This window comes from Rutidosis leptorrhynchoides, chromosome 9, assembly GCF_046630445.1.
Source record: "Rutidosis leptorrhynchoides isolate AG116_Rl617_1_P2 chromosome 9, CSIRO_AGI_Rlap_v1, whole genome shotgun sequence".
Classification (NCBI taxonomy): Eukaryota; Viridiplantae; Streptophyta; class Magnoliopsida; order Asterales; family Asteraceae; genus Rutidosis; species Rutidosis leptorrhynchoides.
The window spans coordinates 315,576,908-315,598,788 of record NC_092341.1 but is presented as its reverse complement, the minus strand read 5'-3'; the positions used below and the strand labels follow the sequence as shown (position 1 = coordinate 315,598,788).

The following is a 21,881-nucleotide window of genomic DNA, read 5'->3' as shown; positions in this document are numbered from 1 at the left end:
GTCTTATCAACGGCCATAACGGTTATGTTCCACAAGACCAAGGATGGGAAGTAGTCCTAGTAAAACCAGAATGCATGACTTGTTTCTGGACGTATGAATTACGTGTCTTTATTGTCTTTGCTGAACGACTTGTGTACTAGCTAGAATTATCTTCACAATTATCTTGTATCAAAGTTATTATGTGCTATATTTCATGCTTTATGTAAAATAAGCGGTGTTGTAAGTTTGTAAAATATTGTATAAAAGTTTGAACGCGAAATATTATTATAATCAGTTTTTCATATAGAATTGTAGTAATTGAATTGTATATTAGCTACTAAGTATGAACTTAACGGGTAGGTACTACCCGAATTTAAACTTATAAAATGCTAATATGAAGAAAAAGCTTTTATAAATGAGTTCATATTATGCTACGAAATACTATTAACTACTCTTAATATTCTGTATGATTAACTTGTTCCATTTGACTATTTTGAAGGAAATGGCACCGACTACTCGACACACCGTGAATATGAATGAAGAGGAATTCCGTACTTTTCTAGCTTCAAACATAGCCGCAGTACAGGCTGCGCTACATACCAACAATAACCTTGGATCTAGCAGTACAGGAAATCGTGTAGGATGCACCTATAAAGAATTCACTGCCTGCAAACCTTTGGAATTTGATGGAACCGAAGGACCAATCGGATTGAAACGGTGGACCGAGAAGGTCGAATCGGTGTTTGCCATAAGTAAGTGTACTAAAGAGGACAAAGTGAAGTACGCTACGCATACCTTCACAGGTTCTGCGTTAACATGGTGGAATACCTATCTAGAGCAAGTGGGACAAGATGATGTGTACGCACTACCGTGGTCAGCATTCAAGCACTTGATGAATGAGAAGTACCGTCCCAGAACCGAGGTCAATAAGCTCAAGAAAGAACTTAGAGGGTTACGAACCCAAAGATTTGATATTACCACGAATGAAAGACGATTCACAGAATTGTGCCTATTGTGTCCGGGAGCGTTCGAAGATGAGGAAGAGAAGATCGGCGCGTTTGTGAAAGGATTACTGGAAAGAATCCAAGAAGATATAAGTTCACATGAGCCCGCCTCCATACAACAGGCATGTAGAATGGCTCACAAACTAGTGAACCAGATTGAGGAAAGAATTAAAGAACAGACCGCTGAAGAGGCCAATGTGAAGCAAGTCAAAAGAAAGTGGGAGGAAAACGGTGATAAGAATCACCAATACAACAATAACAGCAATTACAATAATAATCGCAACAATTATCCCAACAATCGCAACATCAATAGCAACTACAACAAACAGCCCAACAACAACAACAACAACAACAACAAAAACAGCAACTACAACAATCATCCCAACAACAATAACAATCGCAACAACAACAACAATCAGAAGCAGCTATGCCAAAGGTGTGAAAAGTATCACTCGGGGTTCTGCACCAAATTTTGCAACAAGTGTAAAAGAAATGGTCATAGCGCGGTGAAGTGTGAGGTCTACGGACCAGGGGTTAACAGAACGAAAGGAACAAATGGTGTCGGAACGAGTAATGGTGGAGCAAGTAGTGTCGGAGCAAGTTATGCCAATGTAGTTTGTTATAAATGTGGAAAACCGGGCCACATTATTAGAAATTGCCTGAACCAGGAGAACACGAATGGACAAGGCCGCGGAAGAGTTTTCAATATTAATGCGGCAAAGGCACAGGAAGACCCGGAGCTTGTTACGGGTACGTTTCTTATTGACAATAAATCTGCTTACGTTTTATTTGATTCGGGTGCGGATAGAAGCTATATGAGTAGAGATTTTTGTGCTAAATTAAGTTGTCCATTGACGCCGTTGGATAGTAAATTTTTACTCGAATTAGCAAACGGTAAATTAATTTCAGCAGATAATATATGCCGGAATCGAGAAATTAAACTGTGTAGCGAAATATTTAAGATTGATTTGATACCAGTAGAGTTAGGGAGTTTTGATGTAATAGTTGGCATGGACTGGCTGAAGAAGGTGAAAGCAGAGATCATATGTTATAAAAATGCAATTCGCATTGTACGAGAAGAAGGAGAACCCTTAATGGTGTACGGAGAAAAGGGCAACATGAAGCTACATCTTATTAGTAATTTGAAGGCACAAAAACTAATAAGAAAAGGTTGCTATGCTGTTCTAGCACACGTCGAGAAAGTACAAACTGAAGAAAAGAGCATCAATGATGTTCCTGTCGCAAAAGAATTTCCCGATGTATTTTCGAAAGAATTACCGGGACTCCCTCCACATCGATCTGTTGAATTTCAAACAGATCTTGTACCAGGAGCTGCACCAATAGCTCGTGCTCCTTATAGACTCGCACCCAGCGAGATGAAAGAACTGCAAAGCCAACTACAAGAACTATTAGAACGTGGTTTCATTCGACTAAGCACATCACCATGGGGAGCTCCTGTTTTGTTTGTCAAGAAGAAGGATGGTACATTTAGGTTGTGTATTGACTACAGAGAGTTGAACAAACTTACCATCAAAAACCGTTATCCACTGCCGAGAATTGAAGACTTATTTGATCAACTACAAGGCTCGTCGGTTTATTCGAAGATCGATTTACGTTCTGGATATCATCAAATGCGAGTAAAGGAGGATGATATTCCAAAAACTACTTTTAGGACGCGTTATGGTCATTACGAGTTTATGGTTATGCCGTTTGGATTGACTAACGCACCAGCTGTGTTCATGGATCTTATGAACCGAGTGTGTGGGCCATATTGAAATGTCCCGTTCTTATTGATTAAAAACGTTCCATATTAATTGATTTCGTTGCGAGGTTTTGACCTCTATATGAGACTTTTTCAAAGACTGCATTCATTTTAAAACAAACCATAACCTTTATTTCATCAATAAAGGTTTAAAAAGCTTTACGTAGATTATCAAATAATGATAATCTAAAATATCCTGTTTACACACGACCATTACATAATGGTTTACAATACAAATATGTTACAACAAAATAAGTTTCTTGAATGCAGTTTTTATACAATATCATACAAGCATGGACTCCAAATCTCGTCCTTATTTAAGTATGCGACAGCGGAAGCTCTTAATAATCACCTGAGAATAAACATGCTTAAAACGTCAACAAAAATGTTGGTGAGTTATAGGTTTAACCTATATATATCAAATCATAATAATAGACCACAAGATTTCATATTTCAATACACACCCCATACATAGAGATAAAAATCATTCATATGGTGAACACCTGGTAACCGACATTAACAAGATGCATATATAAGAATATCCCCATCATTCCGGGACACCCTTCGGACATGATATAAATTTCGAAGTACTAAAGCATCCGGTACTTTGGATGGGGCTTGTTGGGCCCGATAGATCTATCTTTAGGATTCGCGTCAATTAGGGTGTCTGTTCCCTAATTCTTAGATTACCAGACTTAATAAAAAGGGGCATATTCGATTTCGATAATTCAACCATAGAATGTAGTTTCACATACTTGTGTCTATTTTGTAAATCATTTATAAAACCTGCATGTATTCTCATCCCAAAAATATTAGATTTTAAAAGTGGGACTATAACTCACTTTCACAGATTTTTACTTCGTCGGGAAGTAAGACTTGGCCACTGGTTGATTCACGAACCTATAACAATATATACATATATATCAAAGTATGTTCAAAATATATTTACAACACTTTTAATATATTTTGATGTTTTAAGTTTATTAAGTCAGCTGTCCTCGTTAGTAACCTACAACTAGTTGTCCACAGTTAGATGTACAGAAATAAATCGATAAATATTATCTTGAATCAATCCACGACCCAGTGTATACGTATCTCAGTATTGATCACAACTCAAACTATATATATTTTGGAATCAACCTCAACCCTGTATAGCTAACTCCAACATTCACATATAGAGTGTCTATGGTTGTTCCGAAATATATATAGATGTGTCGACATGATAGGTCGAAACATTGTATACGTGTCTATGGTATCTCAAGATTACATAATATACAATACAAGTTGATTAAGTTATGGTTGGAATAGATTTGTTACAAATTTTCACGTAGCTAAAATGAGAAAAATTATCCAATCTTGTTTTACCCATAACTTCTTCATTTTAAATCCGTTTTGAGTGAATCAAATTGCTATGGTTTCATATTGAACTCTATTTTATGAATCTAAACAGAAAAAGTATAGGTTTATAGTCGGAAAAATAAGTTACAAGTCGTTTTTGTAAAGGTAGTCATTTCAGTCGAAAGAACGACGTCTAGATGACCATTTTAGAAAACATACTTCCACTTTGAGTTTAACCATAATTTTTGGATATAGTTTCATGTTCATAATAAAAATCATTTTCTTAGAATAACAACTTTTAAATCAAAGTTTATCATAGTTTTTAATTAACTAACCCAAAACAGCCCGCGGTGTTACTACGACGGCGTAAATCCGGTTTTACGGTGTTTTTCGTGTCTCCAGGTTTTAAATCATTAAGTTAGCATATCATATAGATATAGAACATGTGTTTAGTTGATTTTAAAAGTCAAGTTAGAAGGATTAACTTTTGTTTGCGAACAAGTTTAGAATTAACTAAACTATGTTCTAGTGATTACAAGTTTAAACCTTCAAATAAGATAGCTTTATATGTATGAATTGAATGATGTTATGAACATCATTACTACCTTAAGTTCCTTGGATAAACCTACTGGAAAAGTGAAAAATGGATCTAGCTTCAACGGATCCTTGGATGGCTCGAAGTTCTTGAAGCAGAATCATGACACGAAAACAAGTTCAAGTAAGATCATCACTTGAAATAAGATTGTTATAGTTATAGAAATTGAACCAAAGTTTGAATATGATTATTACCTTGTATTAGAATGATAACCTACTGTAATAAACAAAGATTTCTTGAGGTTGGATGATCACCTTACAAGATTGGAAGTGAGCTAGCAAACTTGAAAGTATTCTTGATTTTATGTAACTAGAACTTGTAGAATATATGAAGAACACTTAGAACTTGAAGATAGAACTTGAGAGAGATCAATTAGATGAAGAAAATTGAAGAATGAAAGTGTTTGTAGGTGTTTTTAGTCGTTGGTGTATGGATTAGATATAAAGGATATGTAATTTTGTTTTCATGTAAATAAGTCATGAATGATTACTCATATTTTTGTAATTTTATGAGATATTTCATGCTAGTTGCCAAATGATGGTTCCCACATGTGTTAGGTGACTCACATGGGCTGCTAAGAGCTGATCATTGGAGTGTATATACCAATAGTACATACATCTAAAAGCTGTGTATTGTACGAGTACGAATACGGGTGCATACGAGTAGAATTGTTGATGAAACTGAACGAGGATGTAATTGTAAGCATTTTTGTTAAGTAGAAGTATTTTGATAAGTGTATTGAAGTCTTTCAAAAGTGTATAAATACATATTAAAACACTACATGTATATACATTTTAACTGAGTCGTTAAGTCATCGTTAGTCGTTACATGTAAGTGTTGTTTTGAAACCTTTAGGTTAACGATCTTGTTAAATGTTGTTAACCCAATGTTTATAATATCAAATGAGATTTTAAATTATTATATTATCATGATATTATCATGTATGAATATCTCTTAATATGATATATATACATTAAATGTCTTTACAACGATAATCGTTACATATATGTCTCTTTTAAAAATCATTAAGTTAGTAGTCTTGTTTTTACATATGTAGTTCATTGTTAATATACTTAATGATATGTTTACTTATCATAGTATCATGTTAACTATATATATATCCATATATATGTCATCATATAGTTTTTACAAGTTTTAACGTTCGTGAATCACCGGTCAACTTGGGTGGTCAATTGTCTATATGAAACATATTTCAATTAATCAAGTCTTAACAAGTTTGATTGCTTAACATGTTGGAAACATTTAATCATGTAAATATCAATCTCAATTAATATATATAAACATGGAAAAGTTCGGGTCACTACACATATCTTGACAAGTTTGTCATTGTTTTCATCGATGACATACTTATTTACTCAAAGAATGATCAAGAGCATGAAGAACATTTGAGAAAAGTGCTAGAAGTATTGAGGAAAGAAAAACGGTACGCTAAGTTTTCAAAGTGTGCATTTTGGTTGGAAGAAGTTCAATTCCTCGGTCACATAGTGAACAAAGAAGGTATCTAGGTGGACCCGGCAAAGATCGAAACCGTTGAAAAGTGGGAAACCCCAAAAACTCCGAAGCATATACGTCAATTTTTAGGATTGGCTGGTTACTACAGAAGATTCATCCAAGATTTGTCCAAAATAGCAAAACCCTTGACTGCATTAACGCATAAAGGGAAGAAATTTGAATGGAAGGATGAACAAGAGAAGGCGTTTCAATTATTGAAGAAAAAGCTAACTACGGCACCTATATTGTCATTGCCTGAAGGGAATGATGATTTTGTGATTTATTGTGACGCATCAAAGCAAGGTCTTGGTTGTGTATTAATGCAACGGACGAAGGTGATTGCTTATGCGTCTAGACAATTGAAGATTCACGAGCAAAATTATACGACGCATGATTTGGAATTAGGCGCGGTTGTTTTTGCATTAAAGACTTGGAGGCACTACTTATATGGGGTCAAAAGTATTATATATACCGACCACAAAAGTCTTCAACACATATTTAATCAGAAACAACTGAATATGAGGCAGCGTAGGTGGATTGAATTGTTGAATGATTACGACTTTGAGATTCGTTACCACCCGGGGAAGGCAAATGTGGTAGCCGACGCCTTGAGTAGAAAGGACAGAGAACCCATTCGAGTAAAATCTATGAATATAATGATTCACAATAACCTTACTACTCAAATAAAGGAGGCGCAACAAGGAGTTTTAAAAGAGGGAAATTTAAAGGATGAAATACCCAAAGGATCGGAGAAGCATCTTAATATTCGGGAAGACGAAACCCGGTATAGGGTTGAAAGGATTTGGGTACCAAAATTTGGAGATATGAGAGAAATGGTACTTAGAGAAGCTCATAAAACCAGATACTCAATACATCCTGGAACGGAGAAGATGTACAAGGATCTCAAGAAACATTTTTGGTGGCCGGGTATGAAAGCCGATGTTGCTAAATACGTAGGGGAATGTTTGATGTGTTCTAAGGTCAAAGCGGAGCATCAGAAACCATCAGGTCTACTTCAACAACCCGAAATCCCGGAATGAAAATGGGAAAACATTACTATGGATTTCATCACTAAATTGTCAAGGACTGCAAGTGGTTTTGATACTATTTGGGTAATAGTTGATCGTCTCACCAAATCAGCACACTTCCTGCCAATAAAAGAAGATGACAATATGGAGAAGTTAGCACGACTATATTTGAAGGAAGTCATTTCCAGACATGGAATACCAATCTCTATTATCTCTGATAGGGATGGCAGATTTATTTCAAGATTCTGGCAGACATTACAGCAAGCATTAGGAACTCGTCTAGACATGAGTACTGCCTATCATCCACAAACCGATGGGCAGAGTGAAAGGACGATACAAACGCTTGAAGACATGCTACGAGCATGTGTTATTGATTTCGGAAACAGTTGAGATCGACATCTACCGTTAGCAGAATTTTCCTACAACAATAGCTACCATTCAAGCATTGAGATGGCTCCGTTTGAAGCACTTTATGGTAGAAAGTGCAGGTCTCCAATTTGTTGGAGTGAAGTGGGGGATAGACAGATTACGGGTCCGGAGATAATACAAGAAACTACCGAGAAAATCATCCAAATTCAACAAAGATTGAAAACCGCCCAGAGTCGACAAAAGAGCTACGCGGACAGTAAAAGAAAAGATATAGAGTTTGAAATTGGAGAAATGGTCATGCTTAAGGTTTCACCTTGGAAAGGCGTTGTTCGATTTGGTAAACGGGGAAAACTAAATCCAAGGTACATTGGACCATTCAAGATTATAGATCGTGTCGGACCAGTAGCTTACCAACTGGAGCTACCTCAACAACTCGCGGCTGTACATAACACTTTCCACGTCTCAAATTTGAAGAAATGTTTTACTAAAGAAGATCTCACTATTCCGTTGGACGAAATCCAAATCAATGAAAAACTTCAATTCATTGAAGAACCCGTCAAAATAATGAATCGTGAGGTTAAGAGACTTAAACAAAACAAGATACCGATTGTTAAGGTTCGATGGAATGCTCGTAGAGGACCTGAGTTCACCTGGGAGCGTGAAGATCTGATGAAGAAGAAATACCCGCATTTATTTCCAGAAGATACGTCAACACCTCCAACTGCTTAAAATTTCGGGACTAAATTTATTTAATGGGTAGGTATTGTAGTGACCCGAACTTTTCCATGTTTATATATATATTAAATGAAATTGTTATTTACATGATTAAGTGTTTCCAACATGTTAAGCAATCAAACTTGTTAAGACTTGATTAATTGAAATAGGTTTCATATAGACAATTGACCACCCAAGTTGACCGGTGATTCACGAACGTTAAAACTTGTAAAAACTATACGATGACATATATATGGTTATATATAAAGTTAACATGATTTTATTATAAGTATGTATCTCATTAGGTATTTTAACAATGAGTTATATACATAAAAATGAGACTATTAATTTAAGAAACTCGAAAACGATATATATAACGATTATCGTTATAACAACGTCTTACTAGGTACATATGAATCATATTAAGATATTGATACACTTGGTTAATTATGTTAAATGATAAGTAAATATATTATTAAGTGTATTAACAATGAAATACATATGTAAAAATAAGACTACTAACTTAATGATTTCGAAACGAGACATATATGTAACGATTATCGTTGTAACGACATTTAACTGTATATATATCATACTAAGATATATTATATATCATAATATCATGATAATATAACAATTAAACATCTCATTTGTTATAATAAACAATGGGTTAACAACATTCAACAAGATCGTTAACCTAAAGGTTTCAAAACAACATTTACATGTAACGACTAACGATGACTTAACGACTCAGTTAAAATGTATATACATGTAGTGTTTTAATATGTATTCATACACTTTTGAAAGACTTCAAGACACTTATCAAAATACTTCTACTTAACAAAAATGCTTACAATTACATCCTCGTTCAGTTTCATCAACAATTCTACTCGTATGCACCCGTATTCTTACTCGTACAATACACAGCTTTTAGATGTATGTACTATTGGTATATACACTCCAATGATCAGCTCTTAGCAGCCCATGTGAGTCACCTAACATATGTGGGAACCATCATTTGGCAACTAGCATGAAATATCTCATAAAATTACAAAAATATGAGTAATCATTCATGACTTATTTACATGAAAACAAAATTACATATCCTTTATATCTAATCCATACACCAACGACCAAAAACACCTACAAACACTTTCATTCTTCAATTTTATTCATCTAATTGATCTCTCTCAAGTTCTATCTTCAAGTTCTAAGTGTTCTTCATAAATTCCAAAAGTTCTAGTTTCATAAAATCAAGAATACTTCCAAGATTGCAAGTTTACTTCCAAGTTTTCTAAATCCATTCCAAGTAATCATCCAAGATCAAGAAACCTTTGTTACTTACAGTAGGTTATCTTTCTAATACAAGGTAATAATCATATTCAAACTTTAATTCAATTTCTATAACTATAACAATCTTATTTCGAGTGGAAATCTTACTTGAAATTGTTTTCGTGTCATGATTCTGCTTCAAGAACTTTCAAGCCATCCAAGGATCCTTTGAAGCTAGATCAATTTTTCTCATTTCTAGTAGGTTTATCCAAGGAACTTGAGGTAGTAATGATGTTCATAACATCATTCGATTCATACATATAAAGCTATCTTATTCGAAGGTTTAAACTTGTAATCACTAGAACATAGTTTAGTTAATTCTAAACTTGTTCGCAAATAAAAGTTAATCCTTCTAACTTGACATATCTATATGATATGCTAACTTAATGATTTAAAACCTGAAAACACGAAAAACATCGTAAAATCGGATTTACGCCGTCGTAGTAACACCGCGGGCTGTTTTGGGTTAGTTAATTAAAAACTATGATAAACTTTGATTTAAAAGTTGTTATTCTGGGAAAATGATTTTTATTATGAACATGAAACTATATCCAAAAATTATGGTTAAACTCAAAGTGAAAGTATGTTTTCTAAAATGGTCATCTAGACATCGTTCTTTCGACTGAAATGACTACCTTTACAAAAATGACTTGTAACTTATTTTTCCGACTATAAACCTATACTTTTTCTGTTTAGATTCATAAAATAGAGTTCAATATGAAACCATAGCAATTTTATTCACTCAAAACGGATTTAAAATGAAGAAGTTATGGGTAAAACAAGATTGGATAATTTTTCTCATTTTAGCTACGTGAAAATTGGTAACAAATCTATTCCAACCATAACTTAATCAACTTGTATTGTATATTATGTAATCTTGAGATACCATAGACACGTATACAATGTTTCGACCTATCATGTCGACACATCTATATATATTTCGGAACAACCATAGACACTCTATATGTGAATGTTGGAGTTAGCTATACAGGGTTGAGGTTGATTCCAAAATATATATAGTTTGAGTTGTGATCAATACTGAGATACGTATACACTGGGTCGTGGATTGATTCAAGATAATATTTATCGATTTATTTCTGTACATCTAACTGTGGACAACTAGTTGTAGGTTACTAACGAGGACAGCTGACTTAATAAACTTAAAACATCAAAATGTATTAAAGGTATCGTAAATATATTTTGAACATACTTTGATATATATGTATATATTGTTATAGGTTTGTGAATCAACCAGTGGCCAAGTCTTACTTCCCGACGAAGTAAAAATCTGTGAAAGTGAGTTATAGTCCCACTTTTAAAATCTAATATTTTTGGGATGAGAATACATGCAGGTTTTATAAATGATTTACAAAATAGACACAAGTACGTGAAACTACATTCTATGGTTGAATTATCGAAATCGAATATGCCCCTTTTTATTAAGTCTGGTAATCTAAGAATTAGGGAACAGACACCCTAATTGACGCGAATCCTAAAGATAGATCTATTGGGCCTAACAAACCCCATCCAAAGTACCGGATGCTTTAGTACTTCGAAATTTATGTCATATCCGAAGGGTGTCCCGGAATGATGGGGATATTCTTATATATGCATCTTGTTAATGTCGGTTACCAGGTGTTCACCAAATGAATGATTTTTATCTCTATGTATGGGATGTGTATTGAAATATGAAATCTTGTGGTCTATTGTTACGATTTGATATATATAGGTTAAACCTATAACTCACCAACATTTTTGTTGACGTTTAAAGCATGTTTATTCTCAGGTGAATACTAAGAGCTTCCGCTGTTGCATACTAAAATAAGGACAAGATTTGGAGTCCATGTTTGTATGATATTGTGTAAAAACTGCATTCAAGAAACTGATTTCGATGTAACATATTTGTATTGTAAATCATTATGTAATGGTCGTGTGTAAACAGGATATTTTAGATTATCATTTAATCTACGTAAAGCTTTTTAAACCTTTATTTATGAAATAAAGGTTATGGTTTGTTTTAAAAATGAATGCAGTCTTTGAAAAACGTCTCATATAGAGGTCAAAACCTCGCAACGAAATCAATTAGTATGGAACGTTTTTAATCAATAAGAACGGGACATTTCATTATGTTTTGTATGCCTCTCTAAACATCACCGTCGCATAACAAACGATTTGTGTCCGGCAAAAAAAAAAATTAAAGTCAAATAACCAGCCACTTCTAGCCTTCAACAACCCTTACTATTTTTCTTTTGGAAAATGTTAATGGCAACTCTAAGGGTTTTCATTAAGAGATTAAGACATGCAATAAATCTTGTACTTTGATAAAAGTTAACCAACTCTATCAAAAAAAACTACTCTATGTACCACCAATTTTTGCAATGATTGTCATTAGCATTTCCCTTTTCTTTTTTCTTCTTCTTTCGAACTGATTGTGCACCAGATTTGTATTTTTTTTTTAATCTATCTCCCATAAAAAAAAACATCTTATTCTAAATCCCCATCCTATTTTGTCCATACCTGCAAAGGTCTTCACCGATCTATTTTTTTTTTTTCTTTCACATATGGTAGAATAAAACAACTGATCCCAACTTAAACAAGATCAGTCACTGCCAATAGAAATATTTATTACCTTTTCCGTCTTTTTCTATTGTCTTTTATTTCATTCAACCTTTTACAACAATAATGAACGTGGGGATGAGCCACCTAAATTTACTAGTTTTCAATTCCTGAAAAAATAATATTTTTCAGCATTAAAGAACATTGGTATCGTCGACAAAGTTGTATGCTCAAGTCATGCTCAATCCTTAGGCAAAACAAGTCACCACGTAAAAAATTAATAAACGTTACGGAAAAGGAAACGCAATAAAGCAAGACGCACCATATCAGCAAATATCAGTCCAACAAATAGGAAAAAGAAGTTAAATTTGTTTGTTTGTTAGCGTTTTTCCATCCAGTCCGAACTTTCAAGATTTCACCGTTCAAACTGCGAGGAGTGTTAGATGGTAAGTTAGACCCAACTCGATTGTGGGCTTGATTCGTTAGTGTTTATACGTTTATTAGAGCTTCATTATGTACTATAAAATTCGTATGAATATTGAACAATAATCATGGGGTTTCATTGTTTAACACCAACCAACATGCTTTTTGTTTAGAAAACCTTTAGCATATAGTATATGAAACTTAATTATGAAAATTTCAAAGTATAAATTAAACCATAACCTCTTAGCAAACAAACTTTTAATTAAGATATAGAAGATGTGAAGTAGACATTTTATTCCGAGTCTCAATCGATAATATTACTTATAGAACTCCATAACCCATAATGTGCGAGCAAAGCAAGCCTTTTTGATCCCTGCAAATCCAGCGCCTTTAGCCAACGCAAGAAACTCTTCCTCGGTGCGCACCTTTCCTCCTGGATTGTGTGTCATCATGATCGCATCTAGATGCGTGTTGACTTTGTCAACGGGGCTAGTGTTCGGCACAAATGGAAGAATTGCCTCTACGCTAATGATCTTTCCGTCTTCTGGTAAAGCCTTGTAGCAATTTTTTAGTAGTGTCAAACAACGATCATTACTCCAGTTATGAAGGATCCACTGTTCCGTATGTGATTAATCAGCAAAACATTCAAGCCATGAAAGTAGAAATGCGTAAATTAAAAACCTTTAGCTTACGAGTAACCATCTCAAATATGTTAGTGGTTGGTAACTGATATCTTAAGTAAAGTCTCACATTCACACTTCATTAGTAGCATATTTAGGGATGGTTAGGGAGGGGTCAGAAATGGTTACAGAATAATAGGTTATGTCGTATACATTGAAGTAAAAATTGATCGCCCTCCCTGACTAGTTTGAATAGAGAAAACATTATCCGTTTACCGGTTTAATGTAATATGAGTAACACATCATTAAGTAATTTGTACTTGAAATTTTATATATAATATTTTTGACTCTACATCATAACTAGATATAGGGTGTATGTCACTTCAAAAAAAAAACTAGCTAGTAATATGTTTAAGCTAACTTACCTTCATAAAAATAGCATCACCTTGTGGAATATCTTTAAACATATCTCCTCCAATATGTTCAACACCTATATTAATGTATATGAATATGAATATGAATATAAATATAATCGTTTTTCAGTTTTAGAGAAAATGAAATCGCAAGTATATATACCGGGATATTGTGGTGCGCGGCTAATGACATGAGGCTGATCGAAATTGATTCCTTTAATGGTGGGATATTTCGATACAATCATGTTGATATTGATTCCAAGGCCACCAGCTACATCGACAACAGTTTTCAGCTTGTTGAAACCATGATAGCATTCAAGAACTCCGCTCATGGCAATTTTAGTGTGATGATCCATTGCAGTGTTGAATACATCATTGAACCTTGAATCTAAAGATGGATATTCATACAAGTGTGTTCCATGAACCTTGTTAAATGGTACACCTCCTTCCACAACTGAATCTTTAAATGCAAACCTAGTTCATGCAGTTACAGATGCAACATCATCAGATAATTCATCTATTCACCATTGGTGATATCAGGTCAAGTATGTGATTAATCAATATAGAACCATCGCAAGGTAGTTAATGGTTGGGTTTGTGATATCATGTGGTTCAAACCTCATTAGAAACATATTTTGGTGGTCGGAGAAAGTGACTGGAAAAGTTACGAAAAAACTAAGTTAGGATATTCTTATCCATGATCGAGGTATGTCATGTATTAATATTGTGTCACATCAGCGCCACCTCACAATTTTCTTCCTATCACTAATCCATCACATTTCTCTATTATCCATGACACAACCCCGTCACCATCAAATTGACACACCTAAACTAATTAATTATAACATTTTATCATTCTTAATGCTTTATGTACAACAACAAAAAACTTTCACCTCCGTCCTAAAAAATGCTTGATAGTTAGAGAAGAATGTAGAATGTTGATTTTACTTGTCAAAACCAAAGGGCTACTGGCCTAATAGTTTCAGACGGAGTGATGACGGCAGAGAGGTAGACGTCGATTATAAGCCCAAGCAAAGATCTTTCTTCAGTCTTGTAGGCTGGAGATCGGTCCCTCTAATTATAAGGTTGTGAGTTCAAGTTTACGGTGAACAAATACAAAACATTGTATGTCAAATTTAAAACAAAGTAACGTGTACGTGAGGAGCCCGGCCTTCTGACTTTGAGGTCATGGGTTCGAGTCATGTTTATGATATTATTTGTGTAAAATATGTAGGGTGTGTGGGTTTGCCGTTCTAAAAAACATGTACGATTTAACTTACCAACTATCAACGAACACCTTGTCATGAAGCAACAATGTTGGGGGGCCTAACGAGGCCCCATCTTGGTTCGGGATAAAATAACTTGCAACTGGAGTGAGTCCATATACTCGAGTTGGCATTGATTGGTGATCTTGTTGAGTGCAAGTGACAATAGAATGGCTTGAGAGTAACCTAAGCATCCGATCAATCTTGTCCGGGGCATCTTGGTTAGAGATTGACAAATGAGATGTGATCTCGTGTGCCGAGAGTTTGGCATCGGGTCCAGCCTTAGCTATAGCCTCTAGAACCTTAAGCTTGATTGCACTGTCAAGCATCATGGTCATTGATATGGAGGAAGAGACTTGTAGTGCATAAGTGAAGTGATCGTCATTAGAACACATTTTCACACAACACTTCTCTCTTAATGAAGTCTTTTTTATTTTCTTTAGTGAATGGTGACACTCTTCGGAACTTGTTCCAGTGCTATATATAGAAAGTTTAGGTAAGATCTGGTCAATATTTTAAACAAAAATGGGTACACTATTCTTAGTATAAATGAGTGGAGGTGATTATGCTTGAAATCAGCTCATTTATAATTCAAAGAGTTCAAATTTTACTCGTTTAAGTTATACTAGTTTGAACTTGGCTTGTTTAGACTCAATAATTATATCAAGTTATGTTTTACGAACATGTTCGAACTCAATATAAGAAGCCCGAGTTCGAATTTGTTTATTAAACGGTCTTCATATTAAAGTATTGCTCCTGCTACCCAGCCGAGAGCCTTAAGCATTGTACACGGACGTGCGCACTTTTCAAGCGCTTAGCTTCTACTAATTGTGACGACCATAGTATTTGTATATCAAAGTACAAATCCTATCAAAGTACAAATCCCAGCATATAAATAGTGCCATGTACTCTTCATTTTACACACAATCTGGCACACATTGATTTATATGACTAGTATTTGAGTTTTCTACCGAGTAAAACTTCTTATATTGATCGTTAAATCACCCTCGTCGGTTACCAGATTGCGAAACGGATCTGTACGAATATTGAAGAACAAATAATTAATTTCCAAACATACTCCCTTTATGCATTCAAATCGTAAATGCTTAGATCAGTTGGTGAGTTTGTGATTGTTATTCAAAGTAGTTGACTAATTAAGTATCTTCTATTATGTATGATATCTATAAATTACAGCAGGGTCAAGGTTAGAGTCAGCAGGGTTAAAAGAAGTGATTTGAGGTTGAAAAACTCGACCAAAAATTTGAAAACTGGCAAAAAGATAATCAAATTAATGCATGTAATAATGCTAAAGTAAACGATTTCAAAGTTTGACAATAATAATGCATGTAAACTCGATTACAAATGTCAATATGCAATAATGTTTTGAACAATTCAAAAAATTGCAACATTCAAATGTCAATATGTCATTATAATGCATGTAAACTCGATTACAAAACGTAAAGAAAATTTCTACGAGGCTGGCAAGTCAAAATTGATTCGAAGACACCTTATATGTATATTATACGGAGTAATGCAAGTAATTATAATTTATAAATTTATAGTTAATAATTACTATATATTTATTTATTTTTAATTATTATTTACTTTTCTTTTTCAATTGAGACAAATGTTTATATTAAACAAATATCGCCGGTCAAGTAATTGTTTCTATCAAGTTGTTTGCAGCAAATTGTACGGAGTAACAAGTTTTTTTCAGGAAAGGCTGCTGCAATATATATATATATATATATATATATATATATATATATATATATATATATATATATATATATATATATATATATATATATATATATATATATTGGTAGGATCAAGAGGGAAGTAACCAATCGGGGGAAGCGGGGAGAAGCAAATTTTTTTTTTTTTTCATTTTTTGAAAAAACTTTGTTCACGAACATTATAGATGAGATGAAAATATAAACATTTAGTAGAGACACTTTGTGATAAATGTTTTTATTTTGGCGGAAAAACGCTCGAAGAAGTAATATATAACAATTATCGTGTTTTTCGAGCGTATGTTGAGGTTTTAGCTATTGGGGTTTAAATATTAGGGTTTAGATATAAGGGTTTATAGGGTTTATAGGGTTTAGAAATTTAGGGTTTAGGGTTTAGATTTAGGGTTTAGATTTAGGATTTAGATTGAGTTTTTAACACGAACGGTTTAGAGTTTAGGGTTTAAGGTTTAGGGTTTGGTGTTTTGGGTTTATGGAATAAACCCAAAATACCAAACCCTAAACCCTAAACCCTAAATCGGGCTAAATTTTACTTCCCAAAACATGAAAAAAAAACGTTCATATTCTTTACGAACAATATTATCTTGAATGTTATTTTGGTCGATCGTTTTCCCGCCTAAATAATAACATTCATCACGAAGTGTCTCTTCTAAATGTTCATATTTTCGTGTGATCTTGATGCAAGAAAAAAAAATTCCAAAAAAAACGAAAAAAAAATATTTTGCTTCCCCCCGCTTCCCCCCGATTGGTTACTTCCCCATTGATCCTGCCCCTATATATATATATATATATATATATATATATATATATATATATATATATATATATATATATATATATATATATATATATATATATATATATATATATATATATATATATATATAGTGGTAGGATCAAGAGTGAAGTAACCATTCGGGGGGAAGTGGGGGGAAGCAAAAACTTTTTTTTTTCATTTTTTGAAAAAACTTTATTCACGAACATTATAGATGAGATCAAAATATGAACATTTAGTAGAGACACTTTGTGATAAATGTTTTTATTTTGGCGGGAAAACGCTCGAAGAAGTAATATATAACAATTATCGTGTTTTTCGAGCGTATTTTGAGGTTTTAGCTATTGGGGTTTAGATATTAGGGTTTAGATATTAGGGTTTATAGGGTTTAGATATTAGGGTTTAGAAATTTAGTGTTTAGGGTTTAGATTTAGGGTTTAGATTTAGGATTTAGATTGAGTTTTTAACACGAACGGTTTAGAGTTTAGGGTTTAGGGTTTAGGGTTTGGTGTTTTGGGTTTATTTCATAAACCCAAAACACCAAACCCTAAACCCTAAACTCTAAATCGAGCTAAATTTTACTTCACAAAACATGAAGAAAAAAAAGCGTTCATATTCTTCACGAACAATATTATCTTGAATGTTATTTTTGTCGATCGTTTTCCCGCCTAAATAATAACATTCATCACGAAGTGTCTCTTCTAAATGTTCATATTTTCTTGTGATCTTGTTGCAGGAAAAAAAATTAAAAAAAAACGGAAAAAAAAAAAAAATTTTGCTTCCCCCCGCTTCCCCCCGCTTCCCCCCGATTGGTTACTTCCCCATTGATCCTGCCCATATATATATATATATATATATATATATATATATATATATATATATATATATATATATATATATATATATATATATGGGCATGATCAATGGGGAAGTAACCAATCGGGGGAAACAAAAAAAAAATTTCATTTTTTGAAAAAACTTTGTTCACGAACATTATAGATTGGATGAAAATAAGAACATTTAGAAAAGACACTTCGTGATGAATGTTATTATTTTGGCGGGAAAACGATCGACAAAAATAACATTCAAGATAATATTGTTCGCGAAGAATGTTAACGTTTTTTTTCTTCATATTTTGTGAAGTAAAATTTAGCCCGATTTAGGGTTTAGGGTTTAGGGTTTGGTGTTTTGGGTTTATTCCATAAACCCAAAACACCAAACCCTAAACCCTAAACCCTAAACTCTAAACTCTAAACCGTTCGTGTTAAAAACTCAATCTAAACCCTAAATCTAAACCCTAACCCCTAAATTTCTAAACCCTAATATCTAAACCCTATAAACCCTAATATCTAAACCCTAATATCTAAACCCTAATGTCTAAAACCTCAACATACGCTCGAAAAACACGATAATTGTTATATATTACTTCTTCGAGCGTTTTTCCGCCAAAATAATAACATTCATCACGAAGTGTCTTTTCTAAATGTTCTTATTTTCATCCAATCTATAATTTCGTGAACAAAGTTTTTTCAAAAAACGAAAAGAAAAAAAATTGCTTCCCCCCGATTGGTTACTTCCCTTTTGATCCTACCACTATATATATATATATATATATATATATATATATATATATATATATATATATATATATATATATATATATATATATATACACACTAGTGAAAAGACCCGTGAATTCACGGGTTTGTTCAAGAAAAACATATAAAAATAATTGAAGTAGAAAATGAAATCATAAGTTCAACCCATTAAAGGTGTCAATTTGAATCCATAATGGTGTATATCCCACATAAGAAGATCTATAACTAAATGGAAAACTAAATGGAAAGCACAATGAACATATACAACAAATGGGAAGTAACATACATCACAAGCCATCACCCAAATTTAGCTCATTCGAAAGAGTCATCTTATCAATACTTTTTGATAGTTCACAGTTAGTAAAACATCCATCTTTGCCAAGTATTCAAATCCATTTGGCAAAACCATTATCACAATGTCTCACAGTAGCTAAGATTCCCTCTGAAACTTCAAGCTCACCATGAAGTCTTCCTGACAAGCGCCTTGACCAGCACCACTCGAACATCCAGATTTAGTCTGCCAAAAAACTGAACATTACTTGACTCACCTATTTCCACTACTAATAATGATGTTGTAATTAATGCCAATTTTTACCAAATCAGTCCTTATGTTAATAATATTAGACCAAGTCCATACATGGGGTTAAGAAGATATGAACACAACTCCGCATCCCTCCCATAAATGCTTTTTACAACCCGAACCCAAAAAGCATCATTTCAACCCGCAAAACGTCACCTCCATTTGGCCACTCGTTAATACCAAATCAAAATCTAAAACAGGGCATTAAGTGAAAGAAACAATTTACTTCTTCATTTTATCGATAGTAACTATAACATGGCATCAAAAATTATACGCAAATTAAATTTATCTGTTTGACAACAATTTAATCTCATTAAGGAACTTTAACATAGCCAAATTTCACAAATACATAGCACCATCACACATAGAAAGAATAAAATAATAATTTCATAAAAAGAAACACTTATCAAGTAGCCATTTTACATTTGAGGATCAAGTTTGGAAAAAGACTCTACATCATTATACTTAGTTAGAGACATTTAACAAATAGATGTGTAAAATTACATTGCTTTAACAAACAGTCCACTAGCCTGAACTAACATATACTCAGCACCATGTATCACAATAACTCATTGACCAATGGTTTATCACATTCTAAAAGCTACTGATTTTAACTTGTTATCAAAACCGCCCATTGCCCATTTAGCTACCCTATACTACTAATAAAAGAGAGCAAAAAGAGTAAACGCTTTATTACGAGGAGCCATATTTCCAAATAGGTTAACCTTACAACTTTCCTTTAACAATTCAAAGATCAAGATGCAAATTTGAGGTCAATATGAGAAAGCGTGGTAATGAGTAGGTCTCGTGGTCCCCTGTTTCAATGGTTCCATCAAGCGAGGCTTTACAAAAACAGTACTTAATATACCCAAAAAAGTCATAGAAATTTTTAAGGATACTCACCATCATTCCAGCATGCGCAGACATGTAAAAGTCATTGTTCCGTGGGTGACACTTTATTGTCAACCAGGATTCCTGTTACAATGAAGATACATACACATCATATTTGCCACGCCTTCTCCAGATAAACTATTTGATCGAATATAAACCCTACCCGTTTTATGCATGGCTGTAACCAAAAACATAAACAAAAGATACGATCAATTGGTGTTCCAGCTTTTTTTAAGTTCTAAAGCAGGTTAAAAGTTACATCTTTGATAGTGTATTGTGGACTATATACAACAATTGGTGTTCTAGCTTTTTTTAAGGGTCAAAACAGTTCCAGCTTTTTTAAGTGTCATGACCTATTCAATCATGACCTATGCTCCAGCTTATATAAGTGAAGATACAACACTTTATTAGTAAAACATATGATCAACTTAAGTTGTCTTACCATTTCATCAATAACCAAGTTGAAAATGAAAACATGTGTCTTGGATTTTCATTGAATACCTTCAGGCCCTACTCACACCTGCATTAAATTCAATTATAAGAAAATGAAATTTGAACTTAAAAATATAATACTTAAAGATTTACCTCATTGTTGATCACTTAGGCATTTTGGCATTTCATCGAACAATTGATATGCACTCGACCTTAAGTTTCTCTGTTTGAGTGAATGTGTTCATGACCTCAACCTCCTTCTGCAGCTACACCTCCATGAGTGGCACAACCTTGCTCGCACTAACATAGTATGCATATCAAACAATAAGCTTTCTTACATAAATTGGAAGATACTCAGTATATATCTACTTTATAAATCACATTTTTCGTAAACCCTAGATTATCAAATTGAAAGAATAAATATGGGATTAAAACAATAAAATCCAAGATAAGATTGAAATGTAAGGTTATATTTATCAATTCATGGGTTTAAACCCTAAAAATCACCAAACCCAGTTTAACAAACAGAGGGAAGGAACAGTGGATAGAAATAAAAAACTAAAACTTAAAATTATTACCTTTTGAATATATCCAACATATCCTTTCATTTCATCTGAAGATGGCGTGAAGAGTGAAGCAGAAGGAAACACAGATTAATTTAACAAATTACCTTTTGGTGTTGTTTTTGTCGGATGAAGATGACTGAGATTTAGAGGAGATCGAGATAAAAATTTTAAAAGGGATGAATGGTTTCTTCATGGGATAATTTGAAATTCAAACCTAAATTGGGAAAAGGGTTAAGCTCGAGGTATAAATTCAGGCTTGCTTAATCTGTCAGATTTTTCAGCTGAAAGGGATAAAACTGCAAGTTTCAAAAAAGAGGAACCAGCTTTCTTTAAAAAAAAAAAAGTTTTTTTATTTAAATCTTTTTTGAATAATTA

At 33.4% G+C, this 21,881-nt stretch overlaps 1 protein-coding gene and 1 long non-coding RNA gene across 5 annotated transcripts; both read right to left on the bottom strand.

Moving 5' to 3' along the window:
* Positions 1 to 12,850: 12,850 nt before the first annotated feature.
* On the bottom strand, positions 12,851 to 15,345 carry LOC139867275 (cathecol O-methyltransferase 1-like). Its single transcript, XM_071855618.1, has 4 exons — positions 14,926 to 15,345; positions 13,809 to 14,119; positions 13,658 to 13,722; positions 12,851 to 13,226 (listed from the first exon to the last, which is right to left on the bottom strand). Exons 1-4 carry the CDS (start codon positions 15,303 to 15,305, stop codon positions 12,930 to 12,932), a joined length of 1,053 nt encoding a protein of 350 aa, XP_071711719.1. The 5' UTR covers positions 15,306 to 15,345; the 3' UTR covers positions 12,851 to 12,929.
* A 3,933-nt stretch (positions 15,346 to 19,278) lies between these two features.
* Positions 19,279 to 21,356, bottom strand: LOC139866903 (uncharacterized). 4 transcript variants are annotated; one of them, XR_011765671.1, is made up of 5 exons: positions 21,094 to 21,356; positions 20,951 to 21,028; positions 20,521 to 20,686; positions 19,633 to 20,432; positions 19,279 to 19,554 (listed from the first exon to the last, which is right to left on the bottom strand). It is a non-coding gene; the product is annotated as an uncharacterized lncRNA (long non-coding RNA). The 4 variants fall into 4 exon arrangements; XR_011765672.1 differs by having other exon boundaries at positions 19,675 to 20,432; XR_011765673.1 differs by having other exon boundaries at positions 19,279 to 19,773; positions 20,315 to 20,432.
* Between the last annotated feature and the right edge of the window lie 525 nt (positions 21,357 to 21,881).